Genomic DNA, 18463 nt, shown 5'->3' with positions numbered 1-18463 from the left:
ATGGCGGCGGCGGCGGCGCACAGCGTGCGGGTGCTGCGGGAGCTGAACCGGCAGCGCGCGGCCGGGCAGTTCTGCGACGCGACGCTCGGCGTGGGCGGCCGCGAGTTCCGCGCGCACTGGCCGGTGCTCGCCAGCTGCTCCCGCTTCTTCCGCGCGCGCGGCCCCGGCGGGCCCGTGGCGCTGCCCGACGGCCTCGCCGACACCTTCCAGCTGCTGCTCGACTTCTTCTACACCGGGCGCCTGGCGCTCACGGCGCACAACCGCGCCCGCCTGCTGGCGGCCGCCGAGCAGCTCGGCGTGCCCGACGCCGTGGCGCTGTGCCGCGCCTTCCGCCCGCGGCCCCGCCGCGCCGCCGCCGCCGCCCGCCCGGAGCCCGCGGCGGCCCCGCAGCCCGGCGGGCAGGCGGTGCGTGAGGGGGGCGGGAGGGGGGCGGCGGGGCCGGGGCCCGGCGGCGGGGGCGGCGCGGTGACGCCGCTGTTCCCTCGCAGGGCTCCCCCCCGGCCCCGGCGGAGGTGGCGGGCGGCGGCGGGCGGGGGGACGGCGACGCCGAGCAATTCTCCGAGAAAAAGGCGCTGCGGAGCAAAAAGAGCCCCCCCGCCCCGGGAAGCAGAAAAGGTACAGCGGTGCCGGTAGAGTGCCCCACATGTCATAAAACCTTCCTCAGCAAATATTACCTTAAAGTGCACAACAGGTAAACGCTCCGACTTCTCCTTCCTCTTGCGCGCGCGGAGGATGCGCCGCCCCCGCGGCTCAGTCCCTTCCCGGGGGGGAAGGGCGACCACAGTTTTGCCAGCTGGTCCCAACGCCATTCCCCGGGATGGAAAGGAGGGTCCCCTCTGCCCCTGGGGGTGCTCTGACCTGTGGGGGGGATTATATGTCTCTGAAACATATCAGAGCTGCAGTGACTGTCCTGGGCGGTGGCTCAGGAAGGCGGCAGTGGAGGCTCCTCAGGGGCTGTGCTGGCTGCAGGTGGGCAATGGCAAATCATCCTTGTGGGCTGTCAGATCAGCCCGGGCTGGGCTGGATTTCGAGGGCTGTGGGGAACATGTAGCCGAGCTCTGTGAGGATCTCTGGGCTGGATCTCTGAAAGCAGGGCAGGGCCCTGCCCTGAGGTCTCGAATTTCACCTCAGTCCTGTGTGGGGGCAAACCTTGGCCCTGCAGAATCAAGATTCTGTGGAGCACAGTGGGCACTGACAGCCTGACCACGCTCTGAGGGGCCCCGAAAGTGACATAAAAGCAGCTTTAGGGTGACTGTGAATAGTGGCACTGGGGGAACATGGGCAAGAACCTGCCTCACCTTTCCCTGTGTCCTCCCACACCTGTCTGTGCATCTGCTGTTGGACAGGCAGTGATGGGGTTCTCCATTTGTATCCCCCCAGGAAACATACTGGAGAGAAGCCATTTGAGTGTTCCAAGTGTGGCAAATGTTACTTTAGAAAAGAGAATCTCATGGAACATGAAGCCAGGAACTGCATGAACCGATCAGAACAGGTACTCCCAGGAGCTGCCCCACTGGGCTGGAGTGCAGCTGCCATCCATCAGGAAGGGAACTGGAGCCTTTTCCGAGCCCCAGGCCATGCTCAGCTCTGAACAGACACCTATCAGCACTGCATGGCACACATTCCATAGCCGGGGTCCCTGTGGCTGGGACCCCCACGACCGGGACCAGGACGGTATCAGCTTGTGCCCGATGTGCCACACAACCTTCACTCTGTGTGTTCCAGCGTGCCAGGACACTCTGTGCTGCACAAGACACGGGTCCTGCGGGTGCAGGCTGAGCGCTGTGCCACGTGCCTGGCAGGGGCTGAGCTGCGGGCTCCGGGCTGGGCTCGGGCTCCTGCAGAAGCTGATGCTACCCTGTCTCTCGTAGGTGTTCACGTGCTCAGTGTGCCCGGAGGTGTTCAAGCGGCGGATGGAGCTGCGGCTGCACATGGTGTCGCACACCGGGGAAATGCCATACAAGGTGAGCAGTGCCGGCATCCGGCATCCCCGTGGATGCTGCTGGACACTGGCACAGAGTGGGGGTGAGTGTTTGCCTTCTGGGGCAGCCTGGCCAAGCCCATCGGGGAGCTGAGCCCCCCAGCTTCCTTCCCCCGTCTGTGACAGCCCACTAAGGGTCATTCTCTGTCTCTGAGCTGGAACGTGCTCCAGGGAGACACCACAGCCACGTGCTTCTTGCAGCCGTACGAGGAATCTGTTCTGCTCCCCCACTGGTCCTTCTTGCTCTGAAACCACTCTTTGGGGGCAACTGGAAGCTGACCTCCCTCTCTTTTCTCGCAGTGCTCCTCATGCTCGCAGCAGTTCATGCAGAAGAAGGATCTTCAGAGCCACATGATAAAGCTGCATGGTGCACCCAAGCCCCACGCGGTAGGGACCAGGGTATCGGGAAGGGGATGATCCTGCACACACACCTGACCTAGGGAATAGTGCCCATGGCCCGTCTGCTCTGTTAGTGAGGCAGGGGGACACAGAGCTGCTGGAAACAGGCTTTTTTGTGTACAGGGGCAGCTGATAGACCTGAGCACTGACCAGCATTTTGCCTCTTGGGCTGTCCCATCTCACTGGGTGTCTCTGAGGCCAGGGGTGCTGCTGTGGCTGCCGTGGGAAGGGCTCTGGAGCAGCCAGGGGAGTGCCAGGTGTTGGGCACAAGTGGGTCTGGTGTGGGTGTACCCTAACCCCCCTCTCCTGTGGCCTTGCAGTGCTCAACCTGCTCCAAGTGCTTTCTGTCCCGGACAGAGCTGCGCCTGCATGAGGCCTTCAAGCACCGCGGAGAGAAGCTGTTTGTGTGTGAGGAGTGCGGGCACAGGGCCTCGAGCCGCAATGGCCTGCAGATGCACATCAAGGCCAAGCACAGGTACGATGTGACCCGCATCCTCCCTTGTGTCACCCTGGCTCTTCCGGCTGTGCTCCCTCCCCTATAGGACTGGGGGTTGGCTGAAGGGAGTGCTCCCTTCCCGGAGGTGCTGGGCTGAGACCCAAGGGGCTGAAACCAGTGGAGGGAGAAGTCATGGTGAGTTTTCCCTGCCCACAGAAACGAGCGGCCCTATGTGTGTGAGTTCTGCCACCACGCCTTCACGCAGAAAGCCAACCTCAACATGCACCTGCGCACACACACTGGCGAGAAGCCCTTCCAGTGCCACCTTTGCGGCAAGACCTTCCGGACACAAGGTACCCCTGGGTGCTGCTGGTACCAAGCGCCATGCTCTGGCATCCAGGACCTCCAGAAAGCAGCTTCCCCAGGAGCAAAGCCATGCTCTTGTGAGTGCAGGCTGACACCAAGTCACCTCCACTGCCCTTGTGGCACAGAAGGGGAACAAGCTGGTGTTTCCCATGACCTTTACCTGGAGCTTATGCTGCACTTGCCTTTCTGGCCCGGTCGCTGGGATGGGGGGCACGTGCCATGCCACTGACTGGCTGCTCTCCCCCTCTCTGCCCCTGATAATGGCAGCGAGCCTGGACAAGCACAACCGGACGCACACCGGCGAGCGGCCATTCAGCTGTGAGTTTTGTGAGCAGCGTTTCACGGAGAAGGGGCCGCTGCTGAGACACATCGCCAGCCGGCACCAGGAGGGGCGGCCCCACTTCTGCCACATCTGCGGGAAGACGTTCAAAGGTAATGCTGGGGCTCCGGCTTTCACAGGGCTCCACAGGAGCCGCCTCCTTCCCGCGGGCAGCTTGGCATCACTGTGAGCAGGTACAGTGTGGAGCTGCTGCCCACGGGCTCTCACTTCCCTTCCCAGCAGTGGAACAGCTGCGCGTCCATATCCGCCGGCACAAGGGCGTGAGGAAGTTTGAGTGCACTGAGTGTGGCTACAAGTTCACGCGGCAGGTGAGGCCTTCCCCAGCTCTGGGGCCTCTGGGCTGTGCCAGGGAGCCGGCCCTCACCAGGCCCCTCTGCACGTCCCTTCCTTCACAGGCTCACTTGAGGCGCCACATGGAGATCCACGACCGCGTGGAGAACTACAACCCACGGCAGCGGAAGCTGAGGAACTTGATCATCGAGGACGAGAAGGATGTGATGGTGGTGCTGCAGCCGCCACCAGAGCTGGAGGTGGGCTCGGCCGAGGTGATTGTGGAGTCACTGGCCCACAGGCCGCTGCCCGAGGAGGTTCCTGCGCAGAGACTGTGCTCAGACGAGAACTTCTCCACGGCGGATGTGATTGAGCAATCTCTGATTATAACGACAACGATTCCTGAAGACTGTGAAACGTAGTGCAGCCACCCTTCCACTGAAACACAGTAAAGTCTTGGGCTGAGCCAATCTCTGCCACACTTGTTCTTTCGAGTTGTGCATCCGTCCCCTCCCCTTCTTCCCTGCCAGTCTCTCATCCCAGACTACAGGGAAGTCACCGTGATGATGTGATTGAGTGTCAAATGAAGAAATGGTGCAAAAGGGCCACTCCAGTCAGTGTCTGTGCACCGTGCAGGGGGATTGGACTGACCTGCTTGTGTCATACTGTGAATCACTTTCTGACACCGGAGGAGCTGGTGCCGGAGGAGCCCCTTTCCTCCAGCCCTCTTACCCTGCTCCTGATTAAAGATTAAAGCTCAACTTCCCCCAGAGAGAGCAGCTCTGCCCTTTCCTTTAACGCATGTGAAAGGATTGTTTCCTCCGTTAAACTTGTGCCTTATTTCTCCTTTATTTTGTCAAGCTTCTGTCAGTTGCTGTTTCTTTCCCCCATTACAGGAGGGGCAGGACCTGTGTCTGCTCAGCATTAAGATAATGGAGCTGCAAGTTCACTTGAAACACACTTCAGCAGCCACACAGTGCCTGAACTCCTGTGGTCAGGGGTAGGGACTTATCTCTGTCCCAAATAACACGATCCAGGGTTGCTGGGGGAGTTATAACCATTTCCTGAGTGGTGCCAGGGTGGGGGAGATCCCTGTGTGTACCCTCACCCCCAGAGTCTCAGCCATGCTCTCTCTGCCTTCCCCCTCTACTCACCAAGGAGGCAGAGAGGCTCTGTTTTAAGCGTTCCCAGAATGAGACAGTCCCACTAAAATTTCACTCCAGGCCCTTTCCCTTCTCAGACGACAGAATTGTGTAACAGGTTTTATTTAACTTGACAGCTGCAAGTAAATTTAAAAACAAACTATGAGAATAAAAATACATTATCTGCAAATGTAAAATGCCTTTGTTTCAAAGGATGGAGTTCAACTGTACTGGAGGATTCAACACAATGAATTCTACAAAAAATAAATAGTTATCTGTAGCTGCTCAGCGGGTGGGGTTGGGGGTCCAGCAGCGAGCACTATTTATAGCTCAGCAGAAATATCTCGGGCTGCAGCGCCGTCCGGCTCTCCACAGGCACGGCACAGCACGGACAGGCTGCTCCCAGAAAAGCAGCAGATGCTCCGAATTGCAGGCCCCAGTGTCCCCCCTGCCAGGCTCTGCCCACAGGGGCCCACGGGCTGCACCCCAGCGCGTGGTCTCAAGGCACTGTCAGTGTTCCAGACTGAGGAACAGCGCGGGTTCCCCCTGGCTGAGGAGTGCAGTGATCGGGTATGCGGGCTTTCCATCTCTGAATTCAGTTTAAAATACAGACTTCTCTTCTATTGGTTAAAAATAAAAGACCAAAAAAGCAAATGCATCCAGCCACGCCTGAGCTGCTGTCACACTTCAAGGTTCTCCTGAAGATGTGACACTCACTCCTGGGGAGCCGTGCCACAGGTTCGGCCTCTGCTTGTTCCAGAAACATTCCACAAATAAACCACGCAGCTGCTCTTCAGCAAAGGTAGATAAACAGCCCACCTGGCCAGGGCACTTGGGCAAGTATAAAGGCAAATCTTACATAGGCCAAAAAATATGCAAACCCCAAACAAAAAGAAAAAAACCCCCTAAAATAACTACCTTTCAATCCCAACACGTGCACAGAAAGCCTGTCTCCCTCCGAGGCACAGAATAGAGGGGGGGTCCAGACCACTGTCTTACCAGACAGACCCCTCCCGAAAAAGAAACTGAAGGAAGCAGTTTGGTGGCAAACAAAGTATTATGGGGTGAAGGAGCTCCCAGTGAAAGGTGTCTGGTCACAAGCTGTCAGTGGTGGTGCTGTGGTGCGGGTCAGTGCGATCATTTTCCCTGGGGGTCTCGGGTCCCTGCGGGCAGCGAAGGGCTGAGGGAGCAGCAGAGGCCTCACTGCCTGCAGTCACACAGCAGCACATCCAACAGCCAGAGTTCCCATTCCCTCTCTGATCACTACGGTTTTGTTTCCAAGCACTGGTTTGCCTCAGCCTTTTCCTGAAGCAGCCCAGGTTCTGGATGAGGGACTTATGTCAGGCTGCTTCCTGTGCTAAGGCAGTTCATTGAGGTTCTGGTTGTGAAGGTTTTGGGTCTGCCTGCTCAAGCTGATGGTGTTGTCCAGCGTGATGCTGTCGTCCTCCTGTGGGGTTTCTGGCATGAACTGCCGGAATATGCTGACGCTGCCGTGCCAGAAGATGGGCTCGGGGAGCCGGCCCACCACGCTCCACGTTCGTGTCTCGGGGTCATAGGCTTCCAGGACATCTGAGAGTTCAAACGTGTTATCATAGCCCCCGGAGACGTAGAGCTTCCCGCCAAGCACGGCCACACTTCCCCCAACGTGAACCTGCAAAGTAACAATAAATACACACCACAATCAGGGGTGTTTGCCCAATCTGGCAGCTGATTGAGGGGGTGGGTGCAGTCTGGCAGCTGCTCCTTGGAGGAGGCTCCATGCCCGTCAGTGGCAGCTCAGGCTCTGAAGCAGCACTGCCCACAGCTCTCACATGCTGGGCTGAACACCCGGACATGCTGCCACATTCAGGACTTTGTTTTCCCCATGACTCCGGTACATTTAAACCTGCTCCACGTGCAAGGGGTTCTGATCAAAAGAGCTCTTCATTTTCCAAAGGTAAATGAAACCCATTTGTAATACTTAAGGCACCCTGGAGGATGGCAAACGTCCTACCTGAAGCATGGCAGGGATTTTATCCCATTCATTCTTTGCTGGATTGTAAACATCCACTTCAGCCGAGTCGTCTCTGGGGAAGAGAACACAAAATTACTCTTCTGCATTCTAGAAACTCTGCTTGAGTTCTTCGCCAATGCCAAATTTAGGTGGGTGGGATGAGAGAAGAGCTAGAGGGACATCATAATCCCCCAAGGCTTCTCTCACCCGCCCCACTTGCCAGACAGGAGGGCGACAGTGACAGGTGAGGGGCGTTTGCGACACAGAGACACCGACACAAGAATGTGAGGAGGACAAGGTCAGGGCAGTTGAAGAGGAGCTGTCAGTCCTTCCAAGACAGTTCTGGTACAGACGGAATCAAGAGGCTGTGAGGCAGCTCCAGGCAGGGTCGGCTCCAGATCGGCTCTAGGGTGGCTGCAGAGAATGCCTGAGCCTCACTGCTGTGCTACATTTACTGGTATGAAACCAGTCCCAGCACAAGGGATCATCACTCAGAGGCTTTAGTCTAAGCTCTTAAAACAAACCAAAAACTGAATTTGCCATTTCTACTTGTTACCTACTCCTCTGCCCTCCAAAGATTATCCCATAGCTCTACACGGAGCAGCAGCCCATGCACAGCACATGAAATGAGGGGAGAACACCTGCCCCTGATCATCTCCTCACTGACTCCTGTAGATGTACAAGCAATCCAAAATCCTGAACTGTCAACCATCAGTATTTTAAAGGGGTAAGAAAAAGGAAATTCTATGGAATCAGCTTGTGACAAGGAGCTGAACAGCTGCAACACCCCGGCAGGACAGACTGAAACCAGGTGACTCAAAGAGATGCCAGCAAGACACTCAGCTGGACCCAAAGGGATCAAATAAAAGGTCTTGGGCCAAAGCTGCTGCTTTATGCAAAGCCAAGAGGAGATTAAAAAAAGAGAAGTGGCTGGAGGCCCTCACAGAAGTCTCTGTTTGCTCAGAGTCAACACAGGGAGGGAGATGAAATGCTCCAGCCCCAGCATGCCTTCCCGTTTATTTTTAATTAAGCGGATAACTGAAGTATCTGCGCCATCAGGACAGCTTCAGATGGGTAATTAAGTCCCAGTTTGGAAAGGCACTTAAAAATAGTGACCAATCACTTCATCTTCAGCCTTCTTATCGCTGCTGAGACGGAAGATGTCCTCTCCTGCGCTACAGTTTAATGTTTTCTTGGAGCTTATGTGCTTATTTATAGCAGCGAGGGGGGCTGAACCAGGAGCCAAGGAATCCGAGAAGCCAATTTCCAAGCAGCGCTGCTGACTTCAGCCAGATTTACACCTGGCTGTTCCCCAGCCCGAGGTTACACTCAGACATTTTTACACAATTTTAAGGGTAGCCCCACCAGTACCATCAGGGGAAGCACTGCAGTGCTGTCCCAGCACAGTGCCCTCCCTCCAATACCTCCAAAATCCCACACACCTTCCCAGGGAAGCTCCAGGCCCTCCCCACGGGGACACGGGAGGGAGGTGATGGCTCCCACTACTCACCTTATGAAGTACATGAGGCCATTGAGCGTGACAGTTTTTGGGGCAAAGGACCAGGGGGGCAGGTGGCCGCAGTTGACAAGGGACCAGAGGTCACTGTCGGGATCGTAGCACTGCATGACCATGGACTCTTTTCCAGCCAGGGAGCCGATGGCGAACAGCTTCCCGCGGCACGAGGTGGTGGAGCAGTTGTCCATGGGGTACAGCATGGGCTGCAGGGCTTCCCAGCTGTCCAGCGTGTGGTCGTAGCGCTCTGTGCTGTCGGAGGCAACTACGTAGAGCAGTCCATCCAGGACTGTGGAGCTGTGGTATTCCCTGGCTTTCAGCATGGGCGACACCTCCGTCCACTCGTTCACGCTGGAATTGTACCTCCAGACGCAGTCGTACAGCCTGGACCCGTCTGAGCCCCCTGTGGCACAGCACGACACGTGTCAGAGTCGGGCTCTGCACAGCCAAGGGCGACGGTGCAGAGCACTTGGCTCAACACCAGCACCTTTGCTACAGCTGCAGCTACACCTTCTGCATACAGCCCCTCCTGCTGCCCTGGGCTGTACGATGGGGCAGCATTTTGGTTCTGGGGGGTGGCACTAGTGCGTGCCATGAGAATTTTCATGCAAGTTTTGCACTGTTTCCAGCGAGCCAGGAAGGATTTCTCCCACGTCCTCCCTAGTCCATACTCAGCCATGAATCAAAACGAGTCTCCCAAGTTTCACCACCTCCATCCTCTAAACTCCCACTTCTGTCCCATTTTGTGGCCCCTGCTCCGTGGCTGCCCAGAAGCTGCTGAGGCAGCAGCACCAACGGCAGCTTGGGAACCTCCTGGCCCTGCCTGCAACACACTGACACTAAGTAGAACGACCCAAAATCCCCAGCAGCAGCCTCGCAAATGGCTCTTGGCAGGACTGGTCTCCACAGACCCACCAGGGATCACTCCAGGAAGCTCCCAAGGGATGTAAGGGCATCTGTACCAAAGGAGCCATTTTTACGACCCTGCCCTTAAAGCAGAGCCTTGTTTTCTGCTTGTGACTAAAGAACACAGAGTTTTCTGATCAACTGCGTAAGACCTGCCCTTCAAAACTCTGCCAGCGTGTCCTGCACACCCAGGGCATGCTGTTCCGCAGCGCCTGGTTTCCTGGGTTTGTTACAGCCGGTGCAGGGCTGCCGCTCCAGCTATGGGGATGTAGTTCAAAGGAGGCATCTGCATACAGATTAACAGCTGAATTTATACATCAGTGTCACCTTGACAGAAGTAATTGTAGCCCCAGCGGACTGCAAGGAGGCAGGATTTGTGCTGAGGAAGGTACTGTGACTCACGGGGGCTGGCTAAGGAACCCGGGGCTTTCTGACACACCTATGCCTCAAGCAAGTGGCCTGGCTTGTGATTCACAGGGCTCTGAAACCAAACACCTTCTTCACAGAGAGAAACTCAAAACCCTCTTAAAGTAACCCATATCCCCCAGAGTGACAGTTAGAAAATTCTAACTACAAGATCTGTGACTTCTGCCCACGTGCTCAGCAGCATTAGTCATGACAAAATAGCTCCTGGACTGAGACCAGCTGCTAAATCCAGCACCAACTCCAGAAGTCTCCATGCCTGCCAGCAGGCTGCAGGCACCCAAGCTTAGTCCCAAACTCTCTGCTTCCCAGGAAAGGCCAAGTCTCACTGCTAGAACCCACATATTTTCAAGAGAAATCTGCACCCTAGCGGGTACCCTCACACCCCGTGTGCCTTACCAGTGACATAGATGTCGTTGCCCAGCGCAGCAACGCTGTAGCCCCCGCCCAGGTGCTCAGGGAACTCGGCCAAGTAGCGCCAGTGGCCGGTGCGCGGGTTGTAGCAGTCGACGGTGACGAGCTCGTCACAGTCGCGGTCGCAGCCGCCAACAAGGACGAGGATCTCAGCGAGGCCGGTGGAGGGCCGGGGGCGCATGCGGGCGCAGGGCCCCCGGTCGTGGCGGTCGAGACGGGCAGCCTGAAAGTCGCGGGCCTCGCGCAGGAGGCGCAGGCAGGGCGGGCAGCGGGCCACCAGCGGCTCGCTCTCCACGTGGGCCAGCAGGTAGAAGCGGCGCACAAAGGGCAGGCGGACGTGGGCCAGGAGCTGGGGTAGCAGCGGGGCACGGGTGGCAGGGTCAGCGCGCACCCAGCGCAGCGCCAGCTGGAAGGCGGCCTCCTCCTTGGGGACGCAGAGCCCGTCGTCCCGCAGGTAGGACAGGAGGCGCGGCAGCGGCAGCCGCTCCAGCTGGGCGCCCAGCTCACCCACGTGCCGCAGCACGAAGCGGTGGGCAGCAGCCGCCAGTGCCGGGCACGCAAAGGCTTCGGCGAAGTCCTGCATGTCCAGGGCGTTGGCGGGCTCCAGCTGCCGTGCCAGCCAGGCGCCGCAGGCCTCCTTGACGGCGGGGAACTGCAGCAGGTCGGCGGCGCGCAGCAGGCGCTCGGCGATGTCGGGGCCCAGCCGGCCCACGCGGCCGGTGTACGCGAAGTCGAGCAGCCGCGCCAGGCACTCGGGCTCCACGCCGTGCAGCCGCACTCGCTCGGCCCGCGCCTCGCGCAGGGCCCCGCCGAACATGGCGCGGAAATATCCCGAGGCCGCGGCCAGGACGGCGCGGTGAGCCCCGAACTCCCGCCCGCCGGCCACCACCGTCACGTCCAGCAGGCTCCGCTCGGCCCGCAGCGCGCTCAGACCCCGCAGCAGTGACACCGCGTGCGCCGGTTCTCCTGCCGCCGAGGCCGCCGCCGCCGCCGTCCCGCCGGTGCCCGCGCCGGTCGCCATGCCGTGCCTGCGGGGAGCGCACCTGGGTCAGCGCGGAGTCGCTGGAACCGATCCCCGAGAGGCTCCCGGGGCGGGAAAGGGAAACCAGGGAAGAACGTAGTGGGTGGGCTCGGGGAGCCCGTCCCGTGCCGGTCCCGGCCGACAACCCCCGGGTGCGGCCGCTGCGTAACGCGGCGCCGCCTCCCCCACTGCGCGCCCGCTCGGGCCGGTCCCGGGGTCCCGCAGCTCCGCAGCCACCCCGCTCAGCCCCTCAGCCCCGGGCTGGCCCCCAGCGGGAGCCGCCCGACGGCAGCGCAAAGGCAGCGGGGCGGCCCCGAGAGCGGGCGGCACCGCCGGAGCCCCGCTCTGAGCACGGCTCCCGGCGCCGCCGTTACCGCGGGCGGCAGGGCCGGGCCCGGCGCGGAGCGGAGGCTCCCGCGCCCTGCCTGGCCCATCCCGTCGCCGCCAGTCCCACCACCGCCACCAGCCGGGCCCCGCGGTGAGCACAGAGCCGCCACGTCCCGCTCGGGCTCGCGCCCGACGCCACCCAATAAGAACCGCCCCGGCGGCCCCGGGCCCCGCTCACCGCTCCGCTCTTCGCTCCGCTCTTCACCCCGCTCCGCTCCCCGCTCCGTTCGCCGCTGCCGGTGCCGCCCCCGCCCCCGCCCCTCCGCCGCTCCCGGCGCGCCCCGCGCCCGGCACTGCGCACGCCCGGACTACGGCTCCCGGCGGCCCCGCGCGGGCGGCCGCCCCTTCCCCGCCTCCCGCCGGCACCGAGCGGCTCGCGGTGTCGGCACTGCCCGGCCGCCGCCGCCCGGCCCCGCCCGCGCCCCCCGCGCCAGGACATGGACTCCGACTCCTGCGCCTCGCCGTTCGCCCCGGAGGTGAGCTGGGGCCCTGGGGACACGAGAGGGGAAGGGACGGGAAAGGAGGGGAGGGGGAGCGGGAGGCTCTCCCGCCGCCCGGCCCGGCCCGGCCCGGCCCGGCCCGGCCCGGCCCGGCAGCCGCTCCCCGCCGTGGGGCCGGGGTCGGGGCCATCTTGTGCCGCCGGGGCGAGGAATGGCGGCGGCGCCGCCCCGCCGTGCCCGCCGCGGGAGGGGCTGCCTGGGGGCCCGGTGCCGGCACCGGGGGCGATGGGAGGTGGGCGCTGCCCGGTTCCGCCGGCGCGGGGCGGGCGGGGCGGGCGGGACCGGCGGCGCTCCCCCCCCCCGGGGCGGGCCCGGCCCCGCGGCCGCCGCTCACCCCCGCTCCCCGCAGGACTTCTCCCCCGGCTCCCGGCGGCACCGTACCGTGGAGGACTTCAACAAGTTCTGCACCTTTGTCTTGGCCTACGCCGGCTACATCCCGTATCCGCAGGAGGTGAGTTGCACCGGGGGGCTCCGGGGGCACCGGGGGGGCACCGGGCTGGTCTGTCGGACCAGCCGCTCCAGCGGTCACGGCCCCGCGCCGGGCCGGAACAAAAGGAACGGCGGCGGCTGGAGGCTCTGGGGACGGGGCGGGGGGTGGCCGGCGTGGGCGGGGTGAAAAACGTCGGATCCGGCATCGCTCCCCGGGCGCTCCGGCGGAGATTCCCGGGGCGGCGCTGGAGAGAGCAGGAGCGGCAGCGCCTCGGGGGACAGTGCCTCGGGGGGACAGGGGACAGTGCCTCGGGGGGACAGGGGACAGCGCCTCCGGGGGACAGGGGACAGCGCCTCGGGGGGACAGGGGACAGTGCCTCGGGGACAGGGCGCAGCGCCTTGAGTCGCACGCAAGTCTGTTCTGAGTCAATGCTGTACCTGCTTTCTCGACGTGTTCCAGGAAACGCCACTGAGGAACAGCCCCAGCCCTCCCAACAGCACTGGAGGCACGATTGACAGCGATAGCTGGGATCCTCGCTTCAATGACACCCCCTCCTCTGTCTCCCTGCCCACCAAGAACAGAAAGAACTTCAGTCAGCTTAAACGAGCAAAACCATATGGTTCCCTGTTCCAGCGGGCAAAGGCCAGCAACTTCCTGCCGGAGCGAAAACAAATCGATAAGATCAGGAAGAAGAAAAAGCTGAAAAGGAGGGAAACAGAAGTGTCTGCAGAGGAGGACTACGAGGAGAAGCTGCTGGAGCTGGAGGCAGAGGACTCTTACGCAGAGACACCGATGAGCCCCTCATCAGAGGGCGACCCGCAGTCTGTGACCGAGCACTGCTCGGTGTGGGACTCTGACACCCCATCCAGTGTGTCCTACCCCGCTGTGACAGCCGAGCAGACGGTGGAGATCCAGAGTGTGGGCAAACGAACGGTCATTCGGCAGGGCAAGCAGGTGGTCTTTCGGGATGAGGACGGCACTGGTGACGATGAGGACATCATGGTGGATTCAGGTAGGTGGCCTGGCTGTCCAAGAGGATCAGCCAGGTGGAAGTGGCGGTGCTGTTGCCGATTTCTTTGGTACTTTACCTGTAGCATGAGATTAATGCTGAGCAGTGCTGCCTGGGCAGTTAGGATTTTGGTGGAAAAGGGGGGGTTGGCTCCTTTTGCAGTAAACTGAGTGAAAAGCTGCAACTTTATAGAAGCAGCTGGTTCTCCTCTCCTCCCATGTACTGCTGAGAGTCTCTTCCCATGTAGGGGAGACCTGAAAAAAGCAGCAAAGTGCCTGTCTTTGAAACCCAGGAGGTTAATTTAGCACAAAAGGAGAGAAAAGTCCCAGTGTGGGTGTGAAGGCTTGACCACTAAAAAACGTGGCTTTGCTCTTTGTCTTTGCAGATGACGACTCGTGGGACCTGGTCACTTGCTTCTGCATGAAGCCTTTCGCCGGGCGGCCGATGATCGAGTGTAACGAGTGCCACACCTGGATCCACCTCTCCTGCGCCAAAATCCGCAAGTCGAATGTCCCCGAGATCTACATCTGCCAGAAGTGCCGGGACTCCAAGTTTGACATTCGCCGTTCGAACCGCTCCCGGACGGGCTCGCGCAGGCGCTTTCTGGACTAGGGGGAGGCGGTGCTGGTGCGCTGCGCGGGCGGGCGAGCCGTGGGTGCTGGCTGGGAGGCCGGGAAGGGCTTCCCCAAACTGCTGCTGCTCGGGCGGGAGAGCTGCCCGGCTGGCCCGCGGCGCAGGGACGAGGAATCGCCAAGCCGCGGGCAGCTGGGGCTGGGAGAGGCCAACTGGTCAGAACTGCGGCGAGATACTGACTGTCTCGAGGGACAGATGAAGCTCTCTGAGCTCGGTGGAGTTTTGTCCGGTTACGATGACTGGGTGATGTCTGGGGAATGTACAATACCTTTGCCATGGAGGTTTTCTCATCCCATTGGAAACTGCAAATCCTCTCTGTGCTAGGAAACTCCTCCTCCAAAGAGGGAGGGGAGGAGGAGGAAGTCTATGTGAAGAGTCTGAAAAGTAAATGGCCCTGTGTTTTAAATTCAATGAAATATTATACCTGCCCATTTTTCCGTATAGATCAATCTTAGATATCCTAAGGCTCAGTAGGAGCCAGCGTCAGTGCTACCAGCCTCTGTGTGATCTGCTGCCGCTTCCACAGGCTTGGGAAAATGGGAGTTCTGCAATTTGGCATTGCTCAAGTGCAAACGGGACTTGGGGCTCCCTCCTGTGCCAAGGGACAGCACCCTGGCAGGAAAGAGCAGCCCTTTTTCTGGACAGGCAGCATGGGGGATCAGTGGCATCGGATTCTTCCCTACAAGGTCTCTTCACAGTGATTTTTCATGATTTTATTTGCATGATCAGCTCAAATGTGTGTATGGAGGGAGACTGCTCCGTTTCCTGTCCCTTTGTTAACCTCTACGGGGCTGTTTTAAGATGATGACTCTCCCTCTTCTCAGCCCAGAATTCAAACATGGACTCTAAAAGGGGCCAAAGTAAATGTAGAGCCTGGCAGGTCTGGCTGGGATTTGATCATGTCCATCCAAGTACAACAGCTGAGTTGATTTCTGTTTTCACTGTTTTTTGAGACTGGACTGTAACCAGAAAGCCAGAATCTTTAACCTACTGGTAGCAATGACACAGCTCGAAGCGAACGCAGGCGATGCAGCTACAGGGTGAAGTGCAATGAGGATCCATCCAGTGTGGGGTGGACAGGAAAGCAGGCCCCAGCCAGCCTCAGCCCAAGGGAAATCCCTCCAGAACCACGGTGGGGAGTCACAGCTCATACACAAGGCCAGGGAGATGCTGGTGTTGTTCCTCGATGACCAAATGCATCTCCGTGGGTCACACAAATTGGGTTGATGTTTCAAGGTATTTCTCTGAAGTTCTGCCTGGAGAATAGTGTATGCTCTGTCCAGGGAGACCAGGAGGCTCGGGGAGACACTGGCTGGTACCGCAGCCACAGCCAGACTAGCTGTGCCAGCAGGAACATGTCCCGAGTTCTGCAGTCACAGCATTGGAGCACTGCCTTGTCTGAGGACTAGCTCACTGGGAGATGTGCCCTGGTGATGACTGAGGGTCTTGCCAGGACACAGGGTCTGGTGCCCTTCTTCAGACATATGTGCTGGAGCTGCCAAAGCCTCAGGCAGCCCAGTGCCACGAGGTCCTGGGCTCCATGGCGTGGGACATGGGGGCACAGGAGGTCTGCCAGACTGGCAGGGCAACAGAGCTGCGTGAGACTTGCAACTTCTGTCCTGCTTCTCGATAAAAATCCTATTCCACAAAGCTGCAACAGCTGACTCTGGGTTCAGAAAACCAGCTCCAGCTTCTGTGAAATCTCAAGACCATGACCATGCTGTGCTGCCTTCAGAAGCTACATGGAACCACCAAGGAGTTTGCCAAAGACTCGCCCCTGACTGCTGCCTGACTGTCCTTTGCAGCCAGAAAAATAACCAAAGCACTCCAATGCTGCCATTTCACTCTGCAACCGGAAAGGCTTAGGAAGGTCCCAGCTGCTGCTGCACAAGGGTTGGACCCGTTCTGGAATCGGTCTCTCTGTGTTTGCAGCGTGTCCACAGTTCAACTGGACCTCCATGGAGCACGTTCCTGAAGCTTTTATGGGTGCACTGCCAAGTGAACTGGCTCTTTTTTACAGAGGTTCGACACTAATCAATGTGACTGACTCTTGTTCTGTTCCCTTTTCAGATTTATCCCAGTGGATGGTGTCTGACAAGTCCAGCACGTTACAATATCAGCAGAGAGAAATAAAAAAGTAACATCTCCATTCTTTTAGTTCATCACTTTCAGCCATGTATAATTATAGTTTAATTCAGAACTTTATTTTTTCATTAAAACTTTTAATGAACCATGTTTTTTTCTTAAATGTGAAATAAGTGAACAATGAGTTTGTTTTATTCCAAACTCGGGAGTCTGCTGTTATGATTTACTGGTGTGTGCACTGTTGTGCCAGGCAGCAACAAGATCTGATGCTTCAAATGCTCTTCCCTAAACAATATACCCAGTCAGGCAGGGATAGGAGGTAAAGGCAGGTATACCCACCTTTCTCCAGAGCAGCTGCTCCTTGCCAGCCTCTGGTGCGAGATCAGGTCCCTGCAGCCTTGGAAAAAGCCCTGGGGGCTGCACTGCATCCACCTCGTGAGGACTGGCTGCTTGGCCAGACCCAAACCAACCCCCTGAGAACCCTCCAGGAGCTGTGCTGAAGGAGAGCTCCCTCCTTCCCTCCCCACTGCCAGAGGACTCCAACCCACCCAAGGGCTGCCTAAGCCTTGGTACCACCCTGCAGCTCCGGTATGTGCCATGACCCTGCAGCCACTGCTGCTCAGCCAGCTGCCATCAAAGCAGCCTTAACATCTTGGCAAACTGAAAAGGTGGCTCAACCTTTTGCATATGGCACTAGGTCATACTGGAAGCTAAGCTCTCATGGCTTATAGCTTCTCTTTTAATTCTGTTGGTAATTTTGAATTATACAGAGAATTGAATTATAAAGAGAAGTCCCAGGGAGCTGTGGCTGTAAAATGGCAGCTGCTCACAGCAGGACTGTGATTCCACAGTGGGGCTGTTCTTACAGTCTTGGCAAAACTTGTCACTGACAGAAAACAAGGAAGAAAGTAGTAGTTGGGCTGGCCAGTAGCAACTGGCTCCCAGGGATGCTCTTCTGGGAATATTCTGCCATGTCCTAGTCCTTGCAGGCTGGCTCTCACTCCTGACCATACACCTCACACAGTGAAAAGACACGAAAAGGGAACTTCTGGTAGAGATTTCTGCCCAGTCCCTCAAGTCCCACCCAGCAATGACCAGCAGCAGTCAATGAGCTGGATGGAATGGAGGGTGCTATTATGTTTACAAAACCTGCAACCCTTGCTTTCCAGGGGTTTATTTTTAGGAGTCTCCTACAGATGCAAAGGGATGGGAGCTGCTTTTCAGCTGAATATAATTTATTGCACATTTTACATTTAATTTCAGATCAACAGAACACTGGTTGTAAGTGAAATAAAGCCCTGCACCAGGAGCTGGTCACAAATGAAGAGTTTTGGTTTTAATAAAAACAAATGAACACCCCTTCACAACATGAACTTGTTTTTTAGAGAAGGGAGCATCTCTTTCAGACTGCCTCAAACAAGTCTACTTTTGGAAATCTAGTTCTCCTGTTGCAGTGATCTGAGCACAGAGAACCAAAGCTGCCCAGAACAAGGGCCAGGCCCATGTCAGGAAAGGAGTTATGGCAGGAGTTGTCAAGAGCATTTCTGCACTGCCAAGACATGGGTGTTTTCCCCTCTGCTCTCACCAGTGAGCAGTGAAGGCTGGTCTAGACTCACCTGGAGCAGACATGTGACCAAGGAACAAGGATTCCTTGTCTCTCTGTAAAAGCCTTGGTGGTGCTGACGTGCCCAGTGTGTAGCAGATTCTACAAGGTGCCGTTTTCAGCTGCTGTGTCACCAGCCCAAGACTGTCCCTCCACTGGAAATCCCTGGCAAGGCTTCTAGGCAAGATAAATCCCATGGATTTATGCCATAACTGCTGCTTTTCAGAAAGGGCAGCTGAACGTTACATTTTCAGCTCTTTATCCATTTGGCCTCTCTCCTCACTTTGGTCTGGTTTACTTACATGAACTACGTTTGTTTTACCTAGAAATAAATTAGATGGGAAGAGATAGTTGCAGCATCAGAATCGAATTAAATGAATTGCTGTCTTTCTTCTCACTAGCTCTCCTATTTTTCCAAAAACCTTGATGATACATGGATGTGGATGGCAGAAGAATTAGTAAGAGTATGATACCCCATGTCCTTGTCTGGAATAGCAGTGTTGGAAATAAGCAGCTGGACAGATTGGTGCTGAAGAGGTCAATGTTACTACAAAAGGCAAAGACCTTCATACTTAATAAAAGTATGAGGTTAACAAGTGCATTTCAAACACA

General features: G+C 58.1%; 3 protein-coding genes across 3 annotated transcripts; 2 read left to right on the top strand and 1 right to left on the bottom strand.

The window, feature by feature from the left end:
• Window positions 1-4271, top strand: ZBTB48 (zinc finger and BTB domain containing 48). Its single transcript, XM_051786137.1, has 10 exons — window positions 1-405; window positions 489-691; window positions 1381-1492; window positions 1872-1964; window positions 2282-2368; window positions 2701-2855; window positions 3033-3169; window positions 3450-3614; window positions 3742-3830; window positions 3918-4271. Exons 1-10 carry the CDS (start codon window positions 1-3, stop codon window positions 4212-4214), a joined length of 1743 nt encoding a protein of 580 aa, XP_051642097.1. The 3' UTR covers window positions 4215-4271.
• A 770-nt stretch (window positions 4272-5041) lies between these two features.
• KLHL21 (kelch like family member 21) lies at window positions 5042-11846 on the bottom strand. The gene is made up of 5 exons (XM_051786574.1): window positions 11770-11846; window positions 10169-11211; window positions 8438-8843; window positions 6928-7000; window positions 5042-6585 (listed from the first exon to the last, which is right to left on the bottom strand). The coding sequence occupies exons 2-5, from the start codon at window positions 11202-11204 to the stop codon at window positions 6292-6294; spliced, it is 1809 nt and encodes a 602-aa protein (XP_051642534.1). The 5' UTR covers window positions 11205-11211; window positions 11770-11846; the 3' UTR covers window positions 5042-6291.
• Window positions 11847-11902: 56 nt separating this feature from the next.
• PHF13 (PHD finger protein 13) lies at window positions 11903-16449 on the top strand. Its single transcript, XM_051786579.1, has 4 exons — window positions 11903-12067; window positions 12441-12542; window positions 12981-13533; window positions 13916-16449. The coding sequence occupies exons 1-4, from the start codon at window positions 12029-12031 to the stop codon at window positions 14140-14142; spliced, it is 921 nt and encodes a 306-aa protein (XP_051642539.1). The 5' UTR covers window positions 11903-12028; the 3' UTR covers window positions 14143-16449.
• Window positions 16450-18463: the final 2014 nt, after the last annotated feature.

Source organism: Manacus candei, unplaced genomic scaffold, assembly GCF_025592945.1.
Source record: "Manacus candei isolate 608988 ecotype Guabito, Panama unplaced genomic scaffold, ASM2559294v1 h1tg000022l, whole genome shotgun sequence".
NCBI classification, from domain to species: domain Eukaryota; kingdom Metazoa; phylum Chordata; class Aves; order Passeriformes; family Pipridae; genus Manacus; species Manacus candei.
The sequence above is the reverse complement of the archived record's forward strand: the minus strand, read 5'-3'. Positions and strand labels throughout refer to the sequence as shown.